Below are 22,058 nucleotides of genomic sequence, written 5' to 3'. Positions count from 1 at the left end.
CTGAGGGTTTTGTCATTGTAAGACCAAAAAAATTGGTTATAGGTTGTTTTTTTTTTTTAAAGTAGGTCATTAATATTCAAATGGTATTGGGGTGCCGCCTTCCAAGCCGGGCACCTGGCCAACAGCCACCGCTCTCCAGCCGCCCAGCTCTGAAGGCAATACCGCGATCCCCGCCCCTGCAACTCTTTTGGGTTAGGACCCCCAATTTGAGAAACACTAGTCTCCCTCATGAAATCTGTGTAGCATAGGGTAAAAGCGCACACAAGACCAGATTGCACAGTCTGATGCGTTTTTCATGACTGCTAATTTGGTAGGGCCCTGTTTATTAGTTTTAAATTAATTGTAGTGAACTGCTCTTCTCTGTCATGTGACTTGATGTGTTTTGTCACCATCACAGACTATCTCCTGTTTTCGTCAATGGGATACATGTCACAGTGGTTTATCTTTGTTCTAAAGCATTGGTTTGAGCTTCTAAATTATTTTTAGCATATTAAAAGGACTTAAGAATATAAGAATGGCCATACTGGGTCAGACCAAAGGTCCATCCAGCCCAGTATCCTGTCTACCGACAGTGGCCAATGCCAGGTGCCCCAGAGGGAGTGAACCTAACAGGTAATGATCTAGTGATCTCTCTCCTGCCAGCCATCTCTACCCTCTGACAAACAGAGGCTAGGGACACCATTCCTTACCTATTCTGGCTCATAGCCATTAATGGACTTAACCTCCATGAAATTATCCAGTTCTCTTTTAAACCCTGTTATAGTCCTAGCCTTCGCAACCTCTTCAGGCAAGGAGTTCCACAGGTTGACTGTGCGCTAAGTGAAGAAGAACTTCATATAAGACTTGTATAACCATAAGAACATAGCAGGAGACATTTTCTAGCTTTTAAAGTCTTTCCTCCTCTCCCCAAAAGCTTTGCCAAAATTGAGATCAGCTAGTCTGATAAACACTGAATGTATACTTTTTAGATAAACAACAGAATATTTTAGCTATTGTGCTTTTAGTTGCTTTTGTTTCATTTTTGAAAAGAGTGTGGTTCTTGTACCTCCTGATTTTGGATAATGTAGAATGGAAGGGAGAAGAGCAAAAAACTTCAAGTCCACTACTCACCTTGCCATAGGAACCTAATTTACCTGTGAGATGTGCTGTTACTATGCTGGTGGTTGCTACAGAAAAATCTAAAACTTTTTTCTAGTTATATATATGAAGCTTTTATTGTAGCAACAGTTTTTTCCATCAGATAAAGCTGAAGATGAATTATTCCAAATTGTAAATACCCCCTTTTCTGTTGCTAAGGAATGTAGGTGAAAATCCATTTAAACTTAGTGCTTTCCCTTAATTGTTTAGCTGGATCACCATTGGCTAACAGGACCCTTCCTCTGGGACTCAATGCATTATATCTGCCAGCATGCTTATTATATTCAGATGACCACAAACAATGGGTGGGGTGGGGTGGGAAATGGACCTGGTCATTTAACCGTAGTTTTCTGTAAGGCAGCCCAAAACATTGCTGTCAGGCTTTCACTTCAGTCCCTCTATTCAGGATATTTATAGTACCTTGAATACAAAATGCAATATAAACGTCAGCATAAAAGCAAAATTGATCTTATAAAATACATCTTACACAAATGTTTCAGGGTTGAGCAGTGTAACAACATAAAATATCAGTGCTTTAGGGCAAATAAATATAATGTCAAGCGCAGTTCTTTAACTGATTTTCAAATAATTGACATTAACTCAAAATATAATAGCATATTCCACAGATGAGGAGCTCTGCTGGACAAATTCCTAGCTCATTGTTTCAAGTTATATTCAACCAACTTGAAATGTAATGAATGAGGGAATATATGACTAAGAATGATCAAGTTTTCTCAGCTTCTGCCTTAAGGGTCTTAAAGATGATGTTAAAATTAGTAAAATTTAATGGGGCGAGAATGTTAAAAACAGAATAGTCATTGTAAACCATAATAGCTGACAACCTAGAATAGTAATTGCAAATTACAAGTCAAGAGGCTAGAAGGGGAACTCAAGCAACTATTGCTACGTATCTTTCTTTAAAACAAATAAAACAGCATCTTACATCCTAAAACTTGCAGGCGGTTGAGTTTCCAAAATTCCATTTAAAGCAAAATAAGCAAATTTTATATTTTACAGGAAATGTGCTCTCAGTGGACAAAGTAAATCATGCAAGCATAGAATCAAGTTAGGGGACTCAAGCAGCTATTACTATATTTCTCCTTTTTGCCGATACAGGGTAAGTATCTACCTTTATCTTGAATTCATTTGAGCTTACATTGTGTTTCCATACAGATATGTAATACATGAGAACTTTTTATTTTTTCCTTCCCATTCATTTAGATCACTTCTGTGTGTAACTTCTTTACATACATTCGGTATATCCAACAAGGACTTGTGAAGCAGCAGGATGGTAAGTGGAGAACTGTAGTTTGGTACAGATGTAAATATCCAGGTAAATGGTGTATCTGTGTCTAAAACATACCAAATACCCACTTATGCACGGCAATAGTGACATGATATGACAGACAAGTCCTGTGCTGGTACCCATATACTAGTCATTACATTAGGTGTTCTCATACAGTATTTACATGAACAGTGGTTGTTCTGAGCTTAATGTGTAAAACTATGCAAGAGCCAAATGCAGATGGAAAATATGCTTTTAGCCGCTGCTATCAGGACATCATGAAGCAGTCTGCTTAGACACCCAGTTTACAGTGTGAATGACAAGCAATAGGTGAATTCTCCAGTAAAGGGAACAGATAATATTGCTGCCATTTCCTCAGGCTGTTTCCCCGACCTGCTAGCTTCATTCTTCTCTGGACTAAGCTTTGGACAGCTGGCTCTCTATCCAAGCTCCTATCTAGGTTAGTAATTAGGAAAGCAGCTCAGTTGAACTGTTCAGTTCCAGTAAAATGGATACATAGAGCTGGCTATGAAGACACTGCAGCCCACAATTTAGATTTATACAATTTTAGAGAGATATTTTGCAAACTTACTGCTTTTTGGAGTAGGCTTTGAGCTTCATTTTTTAAGTGCACTAGCCTTGCAAAGTTTCATGGTTTTTTTTTTTTTTTTAAAGTCAGGAGCGACAGTTATGATTATTTAATCTGATTTGCATAGCATAGGTGTCACAAAATATCATCCAGCAATGTTTACTTCCACTCCAATAATCTGATTGAATTACAACAGTGGTCCCCAAACTGTGGGGCGCACCCCCCTAAGGGGACACAGAGGAACATTTAGAGGTGTGTGGTGGGGCCTGGGCCAGCCTCCATAGGGAGTTGGGAGGGAGCTCCACGCAGCCCTGCTCTGCCCCCAGCCCCAGCTGCAGGTCTGGCCACGGGAACTGGCTCCCAGCCCCGACTGTGGGCCTGTTCTCAGCTGTGGCAGCTGGCTCCGACAGTGGCCCCACTCCCAGCCAAGGCCCCAGCTGCAGTGCTGGCCACGCTCCCGGCCCTGGTGCCCAACCATGGCTCCTGGGAGTGCACAGACCAAGAGGGGAAGGGCTCAGACAAAAAAGTTTGGGGACCACTGCCTTAGAAAGACACATAGACTTGATTTAAACACATCTGGTGATGGAGAATGTACTATATCCCTTACTAAGTTCCAGTGATTGATTATCCTCACTTAAAAATTTGCTCTCACTGTTAAGTTTTGCTAATATGTTTGAGGCAAATGACTTTATTTTTTATAAAAGAGTAAAATAATATTGTCACGGTTCAGGACTGTCTGCATCTTTGCCACTCCTCCCCCTTCCCCCCCTTCTCTGAGTGCACCCCTTCAGGAGACAGGCCTCTTGCCTTTCCCTCTTTCAGGGTGGAATCCTGCAATTCTCCTACCTTCAGACTTGTTCCAGGGGCACAATATCAGCTGTGATTCCTCAGCAGCCTGACTGGGTTTGAGCCCTAGTGATCTTCCTTTTGCGAGCTATGACTAGTGTGAAAATACACAAAACAGCCTGTTCAAAACAAAGTGCCTTTTAATCTTAACAGCAGGAATGAGGCATAACAAGAAAAAGGGTTTTCAAGACAAGTCTACATGCATCTGTCTTATCTAAAGGCTAGGTAGGTCTAGCTTATTCAGACACCCCCACCACTGCTCTGCACCCTTACAGTCTGTCTCCCTCTCTCCTGAACTTCAGGGGCTCAAGGTTTGTAACCACTCTCAAGTTCTTTGTTTCTCTTTCTCACTTGGAGTCTCCCAGAGGTTTCAAGTTGAAACCTTCCCCACCAGCCAGACCGCTGATCCTAGCATGGCGGAGGTAAAACGTCCGAGGAATTGACACCTGCATTGTCTTTTTAAGTATCAGTAAATAGAAGGTTATCAGAAATGTTTGTCTGCTTTCCTGTCTAGATACAAACTAACCCATACCTAAATTAATCCTTACTAATTATATAGCAAACACAATAACAATCAAATTCATAGAATGTATAATCACAAAATGTTACATCCTTCACAATCCATTAATTTTCTTTATTATCAGAGTAAACTTTGCCTTGTGCTGCAGCTGCTAAATTTTCATAGCTAATAATATAGATGCTTTTCAAGAAATTCCACATAATTGCTTGTTTCCATTATCTCTAGAACTTCAGTAATGTTGATTGCCACTTCAGTATATTGGCAACAATATGTGTTGGATGTGTCAGTTGTCACTTCATGTTTACAATGTCACCTGAAAGTGCGAACAGGTGTTCTCATGGCACTGTTGTTTCCAGCATCGTAAGATATTTACGTGCCAGATTCGCTAAAGATTCATGTTCCTTCATTCTTCAACCACCATTCCTGGGGACGTGTCCATGCTGATGACAGGTTCTGCTCAATAACAATCCAAAGCCGTGCGGACCAACACATGCTTATTTTCATTATCTGAGTCAGATGCCACCAGCGGAAAGTGGATTTTCTTTTTTGGTGGTTCAGGTTCTATAGTTTCCGTATCGGAGTATTGCTCTTTTCAGACTTCTGAAAGCATGCTCCACACCTCATCCCTCTCAGTTTGGAAGGCACTTTATTTTCTTAAACCTTGGGTTGAGTGCTGTAGCTATCTTTAGAAATCTCACATTGGTATCTTCTTTGCGTTTTGGGAAATCTGCAGTGAAAGTGTTCTTAAAATGAACAATATGTGCTGGGTCATCATCCGAGACTGCTGTAACATGAAATATATGGCAGAATGTGGGTAAAACAGAGTAGGGGACATACAATTCTCTCCCAAACAGTTCAGTCAAAAATTTAATTAATGCATTATTTTTTTAACGAGCATCATCAGCATGGAATCATGTCCTCTGGAATGGTGGCCAAAGCATGAAGGGGCATGCGAATGTTTAGCATGTCTGCTACGTAAATACCTTGCAATGCTGGCTACAAAACTGCCATGCAAATGCTTGTTCTCACTTACTGGTGACATTGTAAATAAGAAGAGGGCAGCATTATCTCCTGTAAATGTAAACAGACTTGTTTGTCTTAGTGATTGGCTGAACAAGAAGTAGGACTGAGTGGACTTGTAGGCTCTGAAGTTTTACATTTTTGTTTTGTTTTTGAGTGTAGTTATGTAACAAAAATTCTACATTTGTAAGTTGCGCTTTCATGACAAAGTGCACTACAGTATTTATGAGGTGAATTGAAAAAGACTATTTCGTTTATCATTTTTATAGTGCAATTATTTGTAATAAAAATACTTTGATTTCAGTTACAACACAGAATATAATCTATATGAAAATATAGAAAAACATTCAAAATACGTAATAAATTTCAATAGGTATTCTGTTTAACAGCGCGATTAAAACTGCTATTTTTTTAAAAATTGCAATACATTTTGAGATAATCGCATGAGTTAGCGGCGATTAATCAACAGCCCTAGTAAATTTACATGAAGACAGCCTACTTCTGAAGCTATGGCTACACTAGAGATCTTACAGTGACGTTGCTGTAAGCTCTCTAGTGTAGTCACTCTAAGCCAACTGGCAGGGCTCATCTGTCGATTTTAATTAATCCACCCTCAGTGAGCGGCAGTACTTATGGTGCTTTCTACACCGGTACTTAGGGCAGTGTAACTTACATCACTGAGGGGTGTGAATAAGTCACCCCCAAGTGACGTAAGTTACACCGACATAAGTAGTAGTGTAGACATAGCCTAAGTATTGAACAGGTTTAGTGCAAATATATGTAATGCATATGTCACAGGTTTCTGCTAATAATCATTTAAGGAAATTGCAGGAAGTATGCTTGGAAAATGACTGGCCTTAATTTTAAAGCAATTGAATTTAAGAGGAGGATATTGTTCTGACCAAAAAAGCTTATATTTATCCCAGTTTGTGATATAATGCTTGCCACAATACTGTGAAGATTAAAAGACTGAAAACTATTTGAAGGGGAGAGATTATAATAGATAACATTGGAAACATTTTCCTATTTACCAGAATTGTTAATGTTTAACAACTATGCTCTGAACTCAGTATTTTGGCTTGATGATCCAACTACATCACACTTTTAGGAAAATTTATTTTTTTATATAAATTGGACCTGTTGCTTTATGCAAATATTTTCTCAGATAATTTATACTATGAGTTAGGGGAATATAGGCTTTTTTTATTGGTGGTCATCCACATACTGTATTGTATGCTTCTTTGCTACTTGTATGCTTCTGGTGCTATCTTTTTATGTTAGATAGAGTTCTATCTTAGAGTTCAAGAATTTCTGAAAGATTACGGGGAAAACATTTTACTTAGTTTTTAGTCTTAATTTGAGCAATACCTTTTACATTTACTTAGAGCCAGGACTATGATCCGAAGGAAGATGATGATGTAAGTGTGGTGTGTCTCTTGTTGTCTTATGTTTTTAACCATGTAATTCATTATGATTATGATTTGTATTACTGTAGCATGTAGGAGCCCTAGTCATTTACTGTACCATCTTATGCTAGGGGCTATACAAACACACTCTCATTTGATAACATTTTTCATATGTAAAATCATAAATTTTTGATGTTCCTAGATTACTGTTTACATCCAGTAGAACCAGTTGAAAAAGTTAGTTTAATTTTCATTCCCAGGTTTTGAAAAGGAACACTTTTTCGTAATCCAAAAACTTTGGTTTTCCTTCTTCCCTTCTGTTTCTACGCCTTCCTTTTTTTTCCATTTTGCCACTAAAAAAAGATCCCCTCTTTCAGAAGAAATAGGCAAGATGAAAATTGATTAAACTGAAAAAAGCAGGTCAGTGTTTGTTCCATAGTTTGTTTTTTAAAAAAGGGGGGGTGGTACCCCCTTGCCCCCCAATTTTTATGGAAATTTCTGATTTTAAAAGCCATTTTTAGTGTGAAGATTTTTTATATGGAAAACTTCAACTCTAACATCCAGTAAAGTGAGAGATAAGGTGGGTAGGATGATATCTTTTATTGGACCAACTTCTGTTGGTGGAAGATGGAGACAAGCTTTTGAGCTACACAGAGCTCTTGTTCAGCTCTGTGTAACTGGAAAGATTGTGTGTCTCTCTTCACCCATGTGTCTCTCATCCTGGGACCAACACAGCTACAACAACATTGCAAACAATATCCAATAAAGTGACTAACAAATACATGTATGACTGCCAAACTTCCATGTTTTTATGGTCTGGTTAGGTACAGCGATGTCAGCAAGGTTGCTATGAGACTTTGCTTTAAAACTGTTCATAAGCATCCTGCAGAAGGAAAACCATTTCTGGCAACAGGCACGCCAGCAATCAAGGATGCAGAGGAGTTAATAGTTTAAGCCCTTTATGTGGGGATTCAAGGTTTCCTTAATGTATTAGTACTGCACATAGTGGCAAGGCCTCTGGACTAAATATTTTAAATTCTTGCATTTTTTACATCTCACAATTCCAAAGGTCACTTAAAAGAGCTCTAAAAATGCCTTCTTTTAAGGCTGCCAGTGTGTCGCAGATCTGCAGTTATAAAGTGAATAGAAAGCCCACTCCTGACTGGGATGACCTCTGTCTGTTGAAGGGATGTTTTAAAAAAAAAAAAAAAAAGAAAAACATTGCATATTCCTTTGTGCAAAATAAAAGGATGGGATTTTGAAATTGGTGAAATTAGCTTTGAAATCATGCCACTTTGTAAAATGTTTCTAAAGATGAAACTACTGTTTGAATAAGGTAGCCTACATATTTCAGTTAAAAACCCTGAAGAAATGAGGATGGAGATTTAGCTTCAGTAAGTTTTCTACACTTTCTGTTTTGTACAGCGGATCAGATGTTTTGGGAAGTTATGCAGCTGAGAAAAGAGATGTCATTGGCAAAACTTGGATATTACAAGGAAGAGCTCTAATTCTTTACAGTCTGGCGCATGCGTGAACTTCGATATGGATAAACTCTAAAATGGCTGAAATTTTTTGTCACTTGATATTTATTTCCAACAAGTCGGTCCAAGATCTTTTCTCCTTTTTGCAAATTGCACTAAGTACTGTGATTGTTTTAAACTCTCCTATGCTGTGTATGCTTAGATATGATACTTCAGTTGAACAAAATGTGGCAAGTACTCATTATTGTAATTTACAATTGAAAACAAAACCTCTGATTAAATAAATGTTAGATTGAAGATGTGTTTTTATTGTCCTGTATAGTTTATGATGCAGAATGGCATGTGAACCACCACCCCACATCCCCACCACCACCATAGTCACTCTAAACTCTGTAATCTGTAGGGTACTGACACTTAGAAAAGAGTTGGTTTGAGGTACATTTCAGAATTTTATGAACAGGTGGGAGTAAATGTGTCTCTTAAACACTTAAAACGTTCCCGTCACTGCCGTATCTGGGCAATGATCATCAGTATAGAAGGAAATATCTAGGAGGATTTGGGGTTCTCTGAAATATTTTTTTAAATGTTGCCCTCTCCCTATGTTTCTCATTTATAGATTTGTAGAGTTTAAGGCCAGAAAGGACCATGAGATCATCCGGTCTGATCTGTGTATAACAGGCCCTTAGATTTAACTCAGTTACCCCTTTTATTGAGCCAAGTAACTCGTTGATTAAATCCTAACTTGGATTTTTGCTAAAGCAAATCTTCCAGAAAGGCCTCAGTCTTGATATGAAGACATGAGAGATTATGCTTTCTCTCCTACACTGAAGAGACCTTTACTACCTAGTATTTATTCTTTGAGAAGGTACTTAGACACTGTAATCAAGTCACCTCTCAATCTACTTTTTGATAAATTTAACAGATTGACCTCTTTAAGTCTCCCACAGAAGGCATTTATTCCAGTCCTCAAATCATTTTGGTGGTTCTCTTCTGCACCCTTCTCAATTTTTCACCTCCTTTTAAAAATATGGACACTAGAACTGTATGCAGTATTCTATGATCTGTCTCCCCAATGCTATATACAAAAGTAAAATCAACACTCTACTTCCCATTTTATACATCCAAGGTTCACATTACCCCTTTTTGCCACAGCATTTCACTGGGATCTCATACATGTTGAGTTACTTGTTCTTAAGGCTAGTTAAGATGGAAAAACAATCATACTATGTAGTATTCTAATGGGGGATATGTTCAGATAGCTCACCTCTAAACTTTGGTGTACCTCACAATTCTGCTCAAAGACAATGCTATGGTTATCAGTGTTAGAACACTGCTTCGATTTCTAATCTGTATCCTACTCATAGCCACCTTCTGGTTATGCATCCTTTTTTCCCACCCTGTCCTTCTTTCTCTCTGCATGTATCTGGTTTCTTTTTCCTTACATCTTTTTTTCCTTATATTAAGAATCAGTAATTCTTTACACATCAGTTTCCGTCAACTGCCATTGCACATGTAAATCATTTCTGTCCTTCTTAGATGGAAAATTAAGATTAGCAAATTTCTTTCTGTTAATCTCCTCACACGTAGAACTGCTTGCAAAGGGAAACTGAAGAAAGATGATCATGGCTCCTTAAGGAAAATGCTGCTTTGCTCAAGTGCCACTTGGCCTGCTTTTGTTACAAAGTGGCACTTTGCCTGCTCCACCGGCAGACAACTGATCAGGATTTGTGGAACATAGCCAGCACTGTATGGCAGACTTACTACACATAAGCACTTTGGGAAAAACAGTAGCTTGTTTTTGATCCTGACAGCAGCTCTTCATTTACAAATATCCTAAGATTATTGGTGGGTAAATTGATTATCAAATTAAAATGTAGAGACAAAAAACTTTTGCTCTAATTATAATAAGAGCACTTAAGTAGTAAACAGATGTTTCATTTATTATGAAAGATTTGAAACATACATAGTTCCCAAGTGATTTAACCACTAAATATATACTTGCAAAAGATCTCATTTTTACACAAAAGTAAATCAAATGAGCTTCAAGATTTAATGGAATAAATGTGTTTAACACAGTATTTCAGGAAAGGGTGTGTGTGTGTGTGTATGGGGGGGGGGGGGGCGTGGCGGGTGTTTGATAGTCATTCCAATAGTGAAATACAATTTTTTCCCCAATCACTCTCCATTGCTAGCAACATATTCATTGAAACCATTGGTGAAAGGATTTTGTATATCCTACCACTGGTTCAATGGCTTCTAATGTAGCAAGCTGGATGAATTTTAATAATGTCAAAGGTTGTTATTAATCTGTTAAGCAATAATAGCCTAAAGGCCTGTTTAATTCAGTTGCTATTTTCAGTAGAAAACATGACCCCATATGTTCATGGTTATCTTTCTGTGCTATACACAGAAATGCTTGCTAAAGATCTTAAATTATCATTATTTCTTATTTTGAATATTTGAAAGATTAAAGATTTCAGAGTGTTAGCTATGTTAGTCTGTATCATCAAAAACAATGAGGAGTCCTTGTGGCACCTTAGAGACTAACACATTTATTTGGGCATAAGCTTTTGTGGGCTAGAACCCACTTCATCAGATGCATGGAGTAGAAAATACAGGAGCAGGTATAAATACATGAAAAGATGTGAGTTGCCCGACTCAGACTTAGACTGACTTCTCACTTGTTGCTTTTGAAAGATTAAACTTTTCTGTTGTTGAAATCAAACCATTTTCAGAATTACTTTATTCTGTAACCGAATGATACCTAAAAATCTACAATTTACAAACTGATTACGAACAATGCTCATCCCAGCAGAAAAGCTGTTTTGGTATCTGGTACTGTGTAGGCACAAAGGTATTTTTTATATATATATCTGAAAGTTTATCATGCACACTTTTTTTTTTTTTTTTGGGTAGCCAAGGACTACAAAGGTATACCCATTGGGTTTTGGCTTCCATGAGGCAGTAACCCTGGCTATTAGTCTGGTCTCAATAAATTACCACCCTTTAACACTGATCTGCTAGTCTCTTGTCGTCTTTCTTTCCCCCGCCCCTTCAATCCTATTTCTGCTCTATGCAGCTGTTCTATTGTAGTGTAAACTTTATGGTTAAGAGACCAGCCTCTTAGGAGAAACTGTGCAGCTCTGTGACTGGATGTAAAGGGACATAACAGCAATTATACAATTGCTGCCTCTGCAGTGACCTTAACGTCTCTGTATCTGGTCTTCATGCAGGTTTCTTGAGTTTGTATTCAGACCTTGATATTCCAATCCAAATGCTTCTTGGAGTTACCCACCATACTAGATATGGTCGATTTCCAATTTAGTCTTTGGGGTGAAAGGGAACAAACTACTTGGAGTGCATACGGTATTGTTCTATATACATCAGATAAATGAGGAAAGGTGGACTGGTGGTAGTGCCCTGTATTCAAGAGATCTTAGATCAGTTTCCAGCTCTGATGCAGACTTCGTATGACTTGAGCATGTTGCTTAATTTCTGTGCTTTAGTTTCATGACAGTAAAATGGAGATACTACTTCCCATAGGTATATTGTGAGGTTAAATTCATATTTATGAAATACTCAAATATAATGCAGGGAACCATAATAAAAACCCAGATAATGCAGAATTATGGTGTACAGTGGTGTTTTTCTGTTACGTTTGATCATATCAATTTTTATCTATAGTACTTACTCATTTACACATAAATACACTAGTGCGGAAGGACAAATACAAGATAAGTAATTTTTATTGCCTTCTTGCTTGCACATGTGTAGCTAAGAGCATTACTGGGGGCAAAGGTCCTTGAAACAAGGAAGAAATTAGTCTAATTTCTTCATAGTTTTCAATATGAAGTAAGGAAAATATGCTTTCTAAAATTTTCCTCCTAAAGTCTTGTCAGGTTCTTCTCTGCATGCGGTAGAAGCTTTGAGTCCATTGCTTGGAATTAGTTTTGAAAGAATCAACTTCCCTGGGGCAAAGACAATCAATCTGCCTAGGACATGTTCTTTAGCAGCAGAATGACATGATTATGAACATGTTCAAAAATACATCAGCTGGAAAAGAGAGGATAGTGCAACTGTTTCATAGTCTGATGTCCCTAAACTTGTGAAGAAAAAAAAAGCTTCTACCTTCTTGTCATGGATGTTGTGGGAGAAAATGAGGCCCTGCAGCAGTTCTTTGAAGGTAAGAGTACAGTTTCTAAAGTAGCTCAACAATTTCTGAAAGAGAAACTATTTCAGATGGCATGTGCGTCTTAATAAGATGTACTTAGTATTACTTTTTTTAATTTGAATTTTTAGTTTGGAGAAGAAAATATGCGGAAACACTAAATATTCTGATATTTACACAGCAGTTCCATGTAACAGGATACAAGAGGACTAATGACATAAGAGCACTGGAAGGATTCCTTTATGCTCTCCTTTATACAGCAGAGATAGGAATAAAGGAAACCATGATCCCCAAGAGTTCCCAGTGATGAATGACAGGGAGGAAAGTACCAGGGAATGGCTGGATCTCCTAGTAAATGTCCAGAGCTCTTTAAAGAAAATCCTTAGGATATGGCAATATCCATGGAGCTTGAGAACCATTCCTCCCCACCAGAGTGGGAGCCAAAACCTGCTCAGCATGATGTTATTCTATTGAAGCTGACTGAACATCATTTTCCTGGTGTCTTTAGTCCTCTCCCTTGGACATTTTTGGGAGGCTGTAATCTGATCTTCAGCTGTGTCTAATTTTCTTTCTGTAAAAACTTCTTGCCAGATGTGTCACTGATTTCATCATCAGCCAGACCCCACTACAATCTCCACCTTTCCTCTTCTCCATCACAGTTAATATGCACTTTATTATGGCCAAATGCAAATGTACACCTCTAGGAACAAAGAACGTAGGCCATAGTTACAGGGGACTCTATCCTGGCATGCGGTGACCCTGAAAAAGATTTGGGGGTAGTTAATCAGCTGAACAAGTGCTCCCAGTGCAATGCTGTGGCCAAAAGGGCTAATGTGATCCTGGAATGCCTAAATGGGAATTTCGAGTGGGAGTAGAGAGCTCATTTTGCCTCTGTGTACTATATCCAGTTCTGGTGCCCACAATTCAAAAAGGATGTTAAATGGGGAGAGGTCAGAGAAGAGCCACTAGAATGATTAAAGGATTAGAAAACATGCCTTATAGTGATAGACTCCAAGAGCTCCATCTATGTAGCTTAATAAAGAGTACTTGTATGGGGAACATATTTGGTAATGGGCTCTTCAGTCTAGCAGAGAAAGGTATAACATGATCCAATGCCTGGAAGTTGAAGCTAGACAAATTCAGACTGGAAAAAAGGTAAGTTTTTAACAGTCAGGGTAATTAACCATTGGAACAATTTACCAAGGGTCATGGTAAAGACTCCATCACTCGCAATTTCTAAGTCAAGATTGGATGTTTTCTAAAAGATACATTCTAGGAATTATTTGGGGGAAGTTTTATGGCCCGTGTTATGCAGGAGGTCAGACGACATGATCACAGTGATCCCTTCTGGCCTTGGAATCTATGAATATTTCCATTTTTTTGATTTTTGTAATCAAATAAACCTAATTTCTCAAGCCTCCTAACATTGAATGCAACCTGTTCAAAATGGTTATTCAAATTTAGATGATAAACAAAAGAACACGCTACTTCCTTTTTTTTTCTTCCCAGATTTTTCACTTTGTCAAAAAAATTTAATTTGAATTGGCTGGGATATTTGTTCTCGCTGCCATAACTCAGGTGTAAATACTCTTGATGTGAAACTGAGCCTCAGTGTAATATAAAAAAGCCTCATCCAATACATTAACTTATTTAGTTAATAACTATATATCTTCCGTTGCCCTGTGTTCCTTTTATAAGCTAAGCAGTTCATACTATTAACGTGAATCTGATAAAAATATACTGAAAGTGAAAGTTAAACTGTTTCTTCTCTTTGCTTTCAGAAAGATTTAATTTTGATTTAAACAGACTGGTGGGTTTCTAACAAACCTTGCACTGTACTGAGTAACTGTTAGATACTTTATGAAAATCAGGAATTTAATCTGGGAGGTGTGTTCAAAACTAAGTCTAAGCACGCTGGAAGTACCTGCAGAGCACCACGGAAAGGTCGCTTCCAAAGCAAGGATTTAGGAGAACTGTGAAGCATACACTGGTGACTTCTGTTGCAATGATAATGTAGCAATGGAATCTCACCCTGGGAGAATTCCAGCAGCTCTTTTAGCAGGTGCCACTTCTCTAACTATAATCACTAAGGTTTTTAACCCTTTCAGTATACTGGATATATAACGTGTTCTGGGAACTAGATGAAAGCTTTGTCTTCAAATTAATGTCAAGTAACAAGACAAGGTTTGGAAAGATGTTCCTATAAACATTTGTTCTAAGTAGAGTGAGTTAACAGTATACCGTTGGAATACAGGTGTCACACAGAGCAGTGCTGGTAAAAGGCTGAATTTCATTTTCTGGCCACAGTCACGTAGTATGAGTCAGGGTTACAAACAGCTCAATAACCTTGTCATATGACAAGAGTTGGTGTTCAGAGGCCAGTGGCTACTTTTAAAACCACAGCTAAAGCACAAAAAGGAGCAAGTATGTTAGCTGGATTTTGCTTCAATTTAGGGTATTTGTCACATTCACTACATATGATGTCAACTACTATTCTATTCTTTGTAGGTATCTATCCTGCACCCACCCCCATAGTATTTGAGATAATTTCAGTAGTGCAAAGAGATCACACATCTATCACATGTTTTTTCTCTTTTGCTCTCCCCAAAAAGAGAAATGTATGGAGTGGAGTGTCTTGTTTTGGTAGGTTTTTTTTTTTTAATTGTTAAACATATCTGTTGCTATGTGTTTGTTAGAGAAGGCAAGGTCAAAGAAATACACCTTGCACTTGGCAAGGAAAATGGTGAGGTTTGTGATGGTCCTTAGTTCCCAGGGCAGTTCACTGCACAGGCTCAGATCACCTCCAGAGAAGGCCCTGTCTCCCTCAGACAGCTTTACTGTTGTTGTTGAGAGTTCCATTGGGCCAGAGCAACTGCTGCATTGACCACAATCTTTGTCCAGGAGCTTTAGGTGATGTTTTCAAGCCCAGGCCATGGAACACTTCGAAGATAAGGACTGAGACTGTAAACTGGATTTGAAATTCTATGGGAAGCCAGTGGAGAGAGCAGAGGACAGGTCTGATGTGTTCACAGCAGCCTGTGTTGCTCAAGAGAGTGCTGCAGCATTTTGACTAGTTGGAGTTTCCTAAGTGCTGAAGGTTTTATGCCCAAGTATTTTACATTGCTGTCATCCAGCCGAGAGGTGCAGAAGGCACGAATAACAGAAGCCAGGTCTTCATTTGCCAGAATGGGTCTGACTTCTGCCTGGGCAGGGCTGTGGGGTTTGGAACATGTGTTAATAACATCACCCCGGGGGATCTTATAACTTCCCATACAATGTTGCCACACACATTTTATCAGGACAATACTGACCAGCAAATTATGAGTTTTCAAATGATACTTTACAAGGCATACTTTGTACAAAGAGTATTACAATGGCTTGTAGGGTATGAACACATGTATTCCATCAAATACAAACTTTTTTGTCAGTAATGTAAGCAGATATTATTCCAAACACCTATGAAGTGTGTGCGCGTGTGCACCATTTTTAGGTCTCTTCGGATCAGTGCTGTTTCTAGATTGCTTTCAGGGTGCAGTGGCAGACATTAACAATTTTTGCTAGACCCAAGTTGAAAGAAGAAATGTTTCCATCTTCACAGGTGGAAATAAAGAGCACTTTCTACTTGGATGAGAGATCGGAAAATGAAAGAACAAAAGGATGACTGAGGGAAATCTTTCCTCTAAATAGGAAATTGGTGTTTGGGACATATTAGAAAAGGGAGATATCAAGTTCACCCTCTGAGAAAATACATTGAGGATACAGTTAAGTCTGGGAACAGGCCACCTTTAAGACCTTGTGTGTCCTTTTAAAATGTTCGTGTTTAACCTGTACAAAGACGTGGTCGTGAATTTTTTTTGTCCTTCGAGTGCTTGCTCATGTCGATTCCATTCTAGGTGTGTGTGCACACTCATGTACATAGTTGTCGGAGACTTCTGCCTTAGCAGTATCCATAGGGCCAGCTGTGGCGCCCTCTGGAGTGCCACGATCATGCATCTGTATATTAGGTGCCAACCCTATGCCCTCTCAGTTCCTTCTTACCGCCCGTGACGGTTGGAGTGCCTCGTCTTGCCATTTGCAAGTGTGTTAGCGGTTCTTCAGAGACTTGTGTTCTACTTAATCTGTACATAGTGTGACAAAGCTCTGTCCTTGCCTCCGTGGGTCCCACGTTTCCTGGCGGATTTTGCTAGCCTCAGAGGCTCACTGTGACCCTGCACGTAACCCTTCTCTCTCTACAGACAAGGGTCACAGTCTACTGAGCCATTTTCATCATAAGCCAGCAAGGGAGGTGAGGAGAAGTTATCCTTCCTTGCATAGTCTCTGTTGTCTCCCAGGCTCTGTGATTAATCAGGGGGTAAAAGTGAGGGAGGAGCCCGGGCCCACCCTCTACTCCAGGCTCCAGCCCAGGGACCCTAACAGTATCAGCTATGGTAGCTGACCTTTTAGAAACATGACATGTACAATTCCCTGGGCTACTTCCCCCACAGCAACCCTCACTTCCTCAAGCTCCACTTCACCCTTACCTCAGGGCCTCCTTCCTTGTGCCTGATATGGTGTGTACTACTCAGCCTCTCCAACAGCGCAACTTCCTCCCACAGCTCCTGACATGCACACCCACCTGACTAACTGGGAGGCTTTTAACTAGTTTCAGCCAGCCCCTGATTGGCTTCAGGTGTCCCAATCAACCTAGCCTTCTCCCTGCCTTCTGGAAAGTTCTTAATTGGCCCCAGGTGTCTTAATGGACCTGGAGCAGCTGCCATTTCACTTATCCTGGTACCAGGGATTTGTTTAGCCTGGAGCTAATATATCTATCTCCCACTGCTTTTCTATAGCCATCTGGCCTTGCCCCGTCACATATTCCCCCCTCCCCGCCCCCGGCTCAACACCATAGAGTTAGGCAACTTGGGACGCCAGGCAGTATCATAGAATCATAGAATATCAGGGTTGGAAGGGACCTCAGGAGGTCATCTAGTCCAACCCCCTGCTCAAAGCAGGACCAATCCCCCATTAAATCATCCCAGCCAGGGCTTTGTCAAGCCTGACCTTAAAAACTTCTAAGGAAGGAGATTCTACCACCTCCCTAGGTAACGCATTCCAGTGTTTCACCACCCTCCTAGTGAAAAAGTTTTTCCTAATATCCAACCTAAACCTCCCCCACTGCAACTTGAGACCATTACTCCTTGTCCTGTCCTCTTCTACCACTGAGAATAGTCTAGAACCATCCTCTCTGGAACCACCTCTCAGGTAGTTGAAAGCAGCTATCAAATCCCCCCTCATTCTTCTCTTCTGCAGACTAAACAATCCCAGTTCCCTCAGCCTCTCCTCATAAGTCATGTGTTCCAGACCCCTAATCATTTTTGTTGCCCTTCGCTGGACTCTCTCCAATTTATCCACATCCTTCTTGTAGTGTGGGGCCCAAAACTGGACACAGTACTCCAGATGAGGCCTCACCAATGTCGAATAGAGGGGAACGATCACGTCCCTCGATCTGCTCGCTATGCCCCTACTTATACATCCCAAAATACCATTGGCCGCCTTGGCAACAAGGGCACACTGTTGACTCATATCCAGCTTCTCGTCCACTGTCACCCCTAGGTCCTTTTCCGCAGTATGCTCGTGACAGACCATCAGCGTTACCATAGTGGCATCCAGCCCTGTTCCGTATGCGGAACTGGCATGGTTGGAGGGATAAGAACCACCTGGTGACCCTTGCATTCTTTTCCTTATTCTGCTGCATCCACTGGAGGGGTGCGTGGTCCGTCACAAGAGTAAATCGCTGGCCTAAGAGGTAGTAACGCAGTGTCTCCATAGCCCATTTGACAGCAAGGCATTCTCTCTCGACTGCTGCGTATTTCTGTTCTCTTGGGAGAAGCTTTCTGCTTAGGTAGAGGATCGGATGTTCCTCTTCTCCCACCATTTGCGACAGAACTGCCGCCAACCCCACCTCGGAAGCGTCTGTTTGTAAAATAAATTCCCTGTTAAAGTCCGGGGCTGTGAGTACGGGGTCATTACAGAGGGCCGTCCGAAGGTCTGTAAATGCCCCCTCTGCTGCGTTGGTGCACTTTACCATGTCTGGAGCTCGGGCCTTCATCAGGTCCGTTAGGGGACTTGCCCTAGTGGGGAATAAAACATCGGTAGTAGCCTACCACGCCTAGGAACGCACGGACCTGCTTCTTTCGGGTCGGCCGGGGCCAGTTTTGAATTGCCTCTAGCTTATTCATTTGGGGCTTCACTATGCCCCTTTCCACAATATATCCCAGGTACCTAGCCTCTGCTAGCCCTATGGCACATTTAGCAGGATTAGCAGTGAGGCCAGCCCGCCTTAAGGTGCACAGTACTGCCTCAACTTTCTCCAAGTGGGTTCCCCAGTCTGGCGTATGGATGATATCATCTAGGTATGCAGCTGCATAACTAGTATGGGGGCGCAGCAGCTTATCCATGAGGTGCTGGAATGTGGCTGGGGCCCCATGTAGCCCAAAAGGGAGGACGGTGTACTGGAATAGCCCATCCGGGGTGGAGAATGCTGTCTTTTCTTTAGCTTCTTTGGTCAGAGGAATCTGCCAGTACCCTTTTGTCAGATCCAGTGTAGTCAAGAATCGGGCACTACCCAGTCAGTCAACCAGTTCATCGATGGGTGGTATGGGATATGCATCAAACTGGGATATTTCATTGTCAGCGAAAGTCATTACAGAATCTCTTAGTACCATCAGGCTTAGGCACTAGAACAATTGGACTGGACCACTGACTGTGAGATTCTTCAATAATCCCTAATTCTAACATTTTCTTTACTTCGGCCTTGATTTCTTCTCTTTTGGCTGCTGGGATTCGGTAGGGTCTCAATGTTACCTTGGCTCCGGGGATCATGCGGATATGGTGATAGGTCTCAGTTGTCCACCCTGGTTTTGTAGAGGACACATCTTGGTTGCGATTAATCATGTCGGCTGCCTCGATCTTTTGGATCGGCGTCAAGTCGGATGATATCCTCACTTGCTCATGTAAGTTATCCTCCTGGGGAAGGGTCTCCTGCATGACTAAGCATGCCTCACGATCATGCCAAGGTTTTAGAAAATTGATGTAGTAAATTTGCTCCGATTTCCAGCGGCCTGGCTGCCGCACCTTATAGTTCACCTCTCCCACGGCTTCAGTTATTTCATAGGGTCCCTGCCACTGGGCCAACAGTTTACTTTCTGCTGTGGGCACCAGTACCATCACCCGATCCCCTGGTTGGAACCACTGAAGCTTCGCTTTGTGGTTATAATGGGTTCGTTGGGTCTCCTGTGCGCTCTCCAAGTGTTCCCGTACAATGGGCGTAACTCGGGCTATCTGATCTCTCATCTGCAGTACATGCTCAACTATGTTCCTTCTGGGATTTGGCTCCTCTTCCCAGGCTTCTCTGGTTATATCCAATATGGCCCGAGGGTGGCGCCCATATAGTAGTTCGAATGGAGAGAAACCCGTGGAGGCTTGCAGAACCTCCCGGATGGCGAACATGAGGTAAGGCAATAGGGTATCCCAATCTTTCCCATCCCGGCTCACCACTTTCCTGATCGTGGCCTTGAGGTTCCTATTAAAACTTTCCACAAGGCCATCTGTTTGCGGGTGGTATACAGAGGTCCATAGGGCTTATACATGGAGCAATGAACAGAGATCTTTCATCAACTTGGACATGAAAGGTGTCCCTTGATCAGTCGATATCTCCTTGGGTAGCCCAACCCGGGAAAAGATCTGTACTAGCTCCTTAGCTATTGTCTTGGAAGCTGTGTTGCGCAGGGGAACAGCTTCCGGGTAGTGGGTTGCATAGTCCAGTACAACAAGCTCATGTTGGTGGCCCCGAGCTGTCTTCTCTAGGGGCCCTACCAGATCCATGGCTATCCGTTCGAAAGGAACCTCTATTATTGGAAGAGGTATCAAAGGAGCCCGCAAGTGCGGGTGAGGGCTATGTAACTGACACTCCGGACAAGAGGTGCAGTATCGCCGGACATCTTTATGTACTCCTGGCCAGAAGAACTGCCGCAGGATCCGTGTCTGGGTTTTCTCTACCCGTAGGTGTCCTCCAAACAGATGACTGTGGGCGAGACTCAATATGGCTTTTTGATGTTTTCGTGGCACCAGAAGTCGTCGTATCTCTTGCTCCTGCATTTGCACCACACGGTACAGGAGATCTTTCTTCACTATAAAGTAAGGTCCGGGACTCCGGACCTTCCCATCCACGGGTATCCCATTGATCTCGGCCACCTCTTTCCTGGCGTTATCATATCTGGGGTCCTCCGCCTGGTCCCGCCAAAAGTCTCTCTCCCGGGACTAACCTGCCCAAGCTCCCAGGGGCCGGCTTCTGCTTCTTCCAATGGCTCATCGCCGTCGTGGCTGGGGGCAGCTTCTGGCTCACCTTCTGTGGTGGAAGTTTCTTTGTTGGCTGCTCGCATCCATCTGCCTATTAGGGAGGTCTTCTGACCCTGGGTCAGGATCTGGGTTCTCAAGGCCTTCGCGGCCTTCCTCTCTTTTTTTTGTCTTCCGGGTCTTTCAGGGGGCTGAGAACAGATCCTGAGAAATCTCAGTGAACATCAGGGGTTGACATTCCCCCAGTGAAGAATTACTGTCCTCAGGGTTCCCACCTCCCTCCAGCCTTTCCGGGGGGAGTAAATTATCAAAGCCTGGATAGTCCCTCCCAATGACTACAGGATATGGGAGTTTAGGAACTACGCCCACGGTCACCTCAATGGGGTTTCCCTGAACCTCTGTCTCCACTGGGATGGTGGGGTAATGGCTCCTGGCCCCATGCACGCACCTCACTGCTACGCGTTTGGCTTGTAGCAGCTGACTACTTTTTACCAGCTTACCTGATATGAGAGTGATAGCACTCCCAGAGTCCACAAGCGCTGTAGTCTCTGCTCCATTTATCCTCACTGGCCTGGTGTAATTATGCGGGGCTAATGCGATCCCCATGAGGTGGAAAAGGGAGCATGGGACCTCCCAATCCCCCAAGTTACATTGCATAGGCTCCTCGGTGCTGGGACACTGTGCTGCTCTGTGTCCTCACTCCCCACATGCATAACATCTATAATTGCTTTTAATCACTCCCTTATCCCGGGGGTTAGGGGGTTTAGTCCCGGGGTGCCCCCCCCACTTCTTCCACTTAGGACTCCCCGGGGGTTTGGCTGCCCAACCTTCCAGGGTTGGAGTCGGGTGCTTGCTTCGAAAGAGGCCCTCCTTGGGTAGTCGGGTCAGTTCCCTGGCTGTCATTCGTCTTTCTACCAGTGTGATCATCTCGTCGTACGTGGACGGATCATTCTGGCCTACCCATTTGCGGAGATCTGGCGGCAGTCCCCACATGTCCTGGGAACTACAGGCCAGTCAGCCTCACCTCGGTCCCCGGAAAAATCATGGAGCAGGTCCTCAAAAAATCAATCCTGAAGCACTTACATGAGAGGAAAGTGATCAGGAACAGTCAGCATGGATTCACCAAGGGAAGGTCATGCCTGACTAATCTAATCGCCTTCTATGATGAGATTACTGGTTCTGTAGATGAAGGGAAAGCAGTGGATGTATTGTTTCTTGACTTTAGCAAAGCTTTTGACACGGTTTCCCACAGTATTCTTGTCAGCAAGTTAA

The 22,058-nt window shown here is 41.8% G+C and overlaps 1 protein-coding gene across 3 annotated transcripts in view; it reads left to right on the top strand.

Annotated features, from left to right (window-relative positions):
- Positions 1-8,579, top strand: part of RAB3IP (RAB3A interacting protein) — a 51,435-nt gene extending 42,856 nt beyond the window's left edge. For all 3 annotated transcript variants that reach the window (XM_074942062.1, XM_074942061.1, XM_074942064.1), the window contains 3 exons: positions 2,155-2,254; positions 2,359-2,428; positions 8,229-8,579. In XM_074942062.1, coding sequence (XP_074798163.1) covers positions 2,155-2,254; positions 2,359-2,428; positions 8,229-8,311 — 253 coding nt within the window. In that variant the 3' untranslated portion in view covers positions 8,312-8,579. The remainder of the gene's footprint in view (positions 1-2,154; positions 2,255-2,358; positions 2,429-8,228) is intronic.
- The last annotated feature ends 13,479 nt before the right edge of the window (positions 8,580-22,058 follow it).

This window comes from Natator depressus, chromosome 1 (assembly GCF_965152275.1).
Source record: "Natator depressus isolate rNatDep1 chromosome 1, rNatDep2.hap1, whole genome shotgun sequence".
Taxonomy (NCBI): Eukaryota; Metazoa; Chordata; order Testudines; family Cheloniidae; genus Natator; species Natator depressus.
The sequence above is the reverse complement of the archived record's forward strand: the minus strand, read 5'-3'. Positions and strand labels throughout refer to the sequence as shown.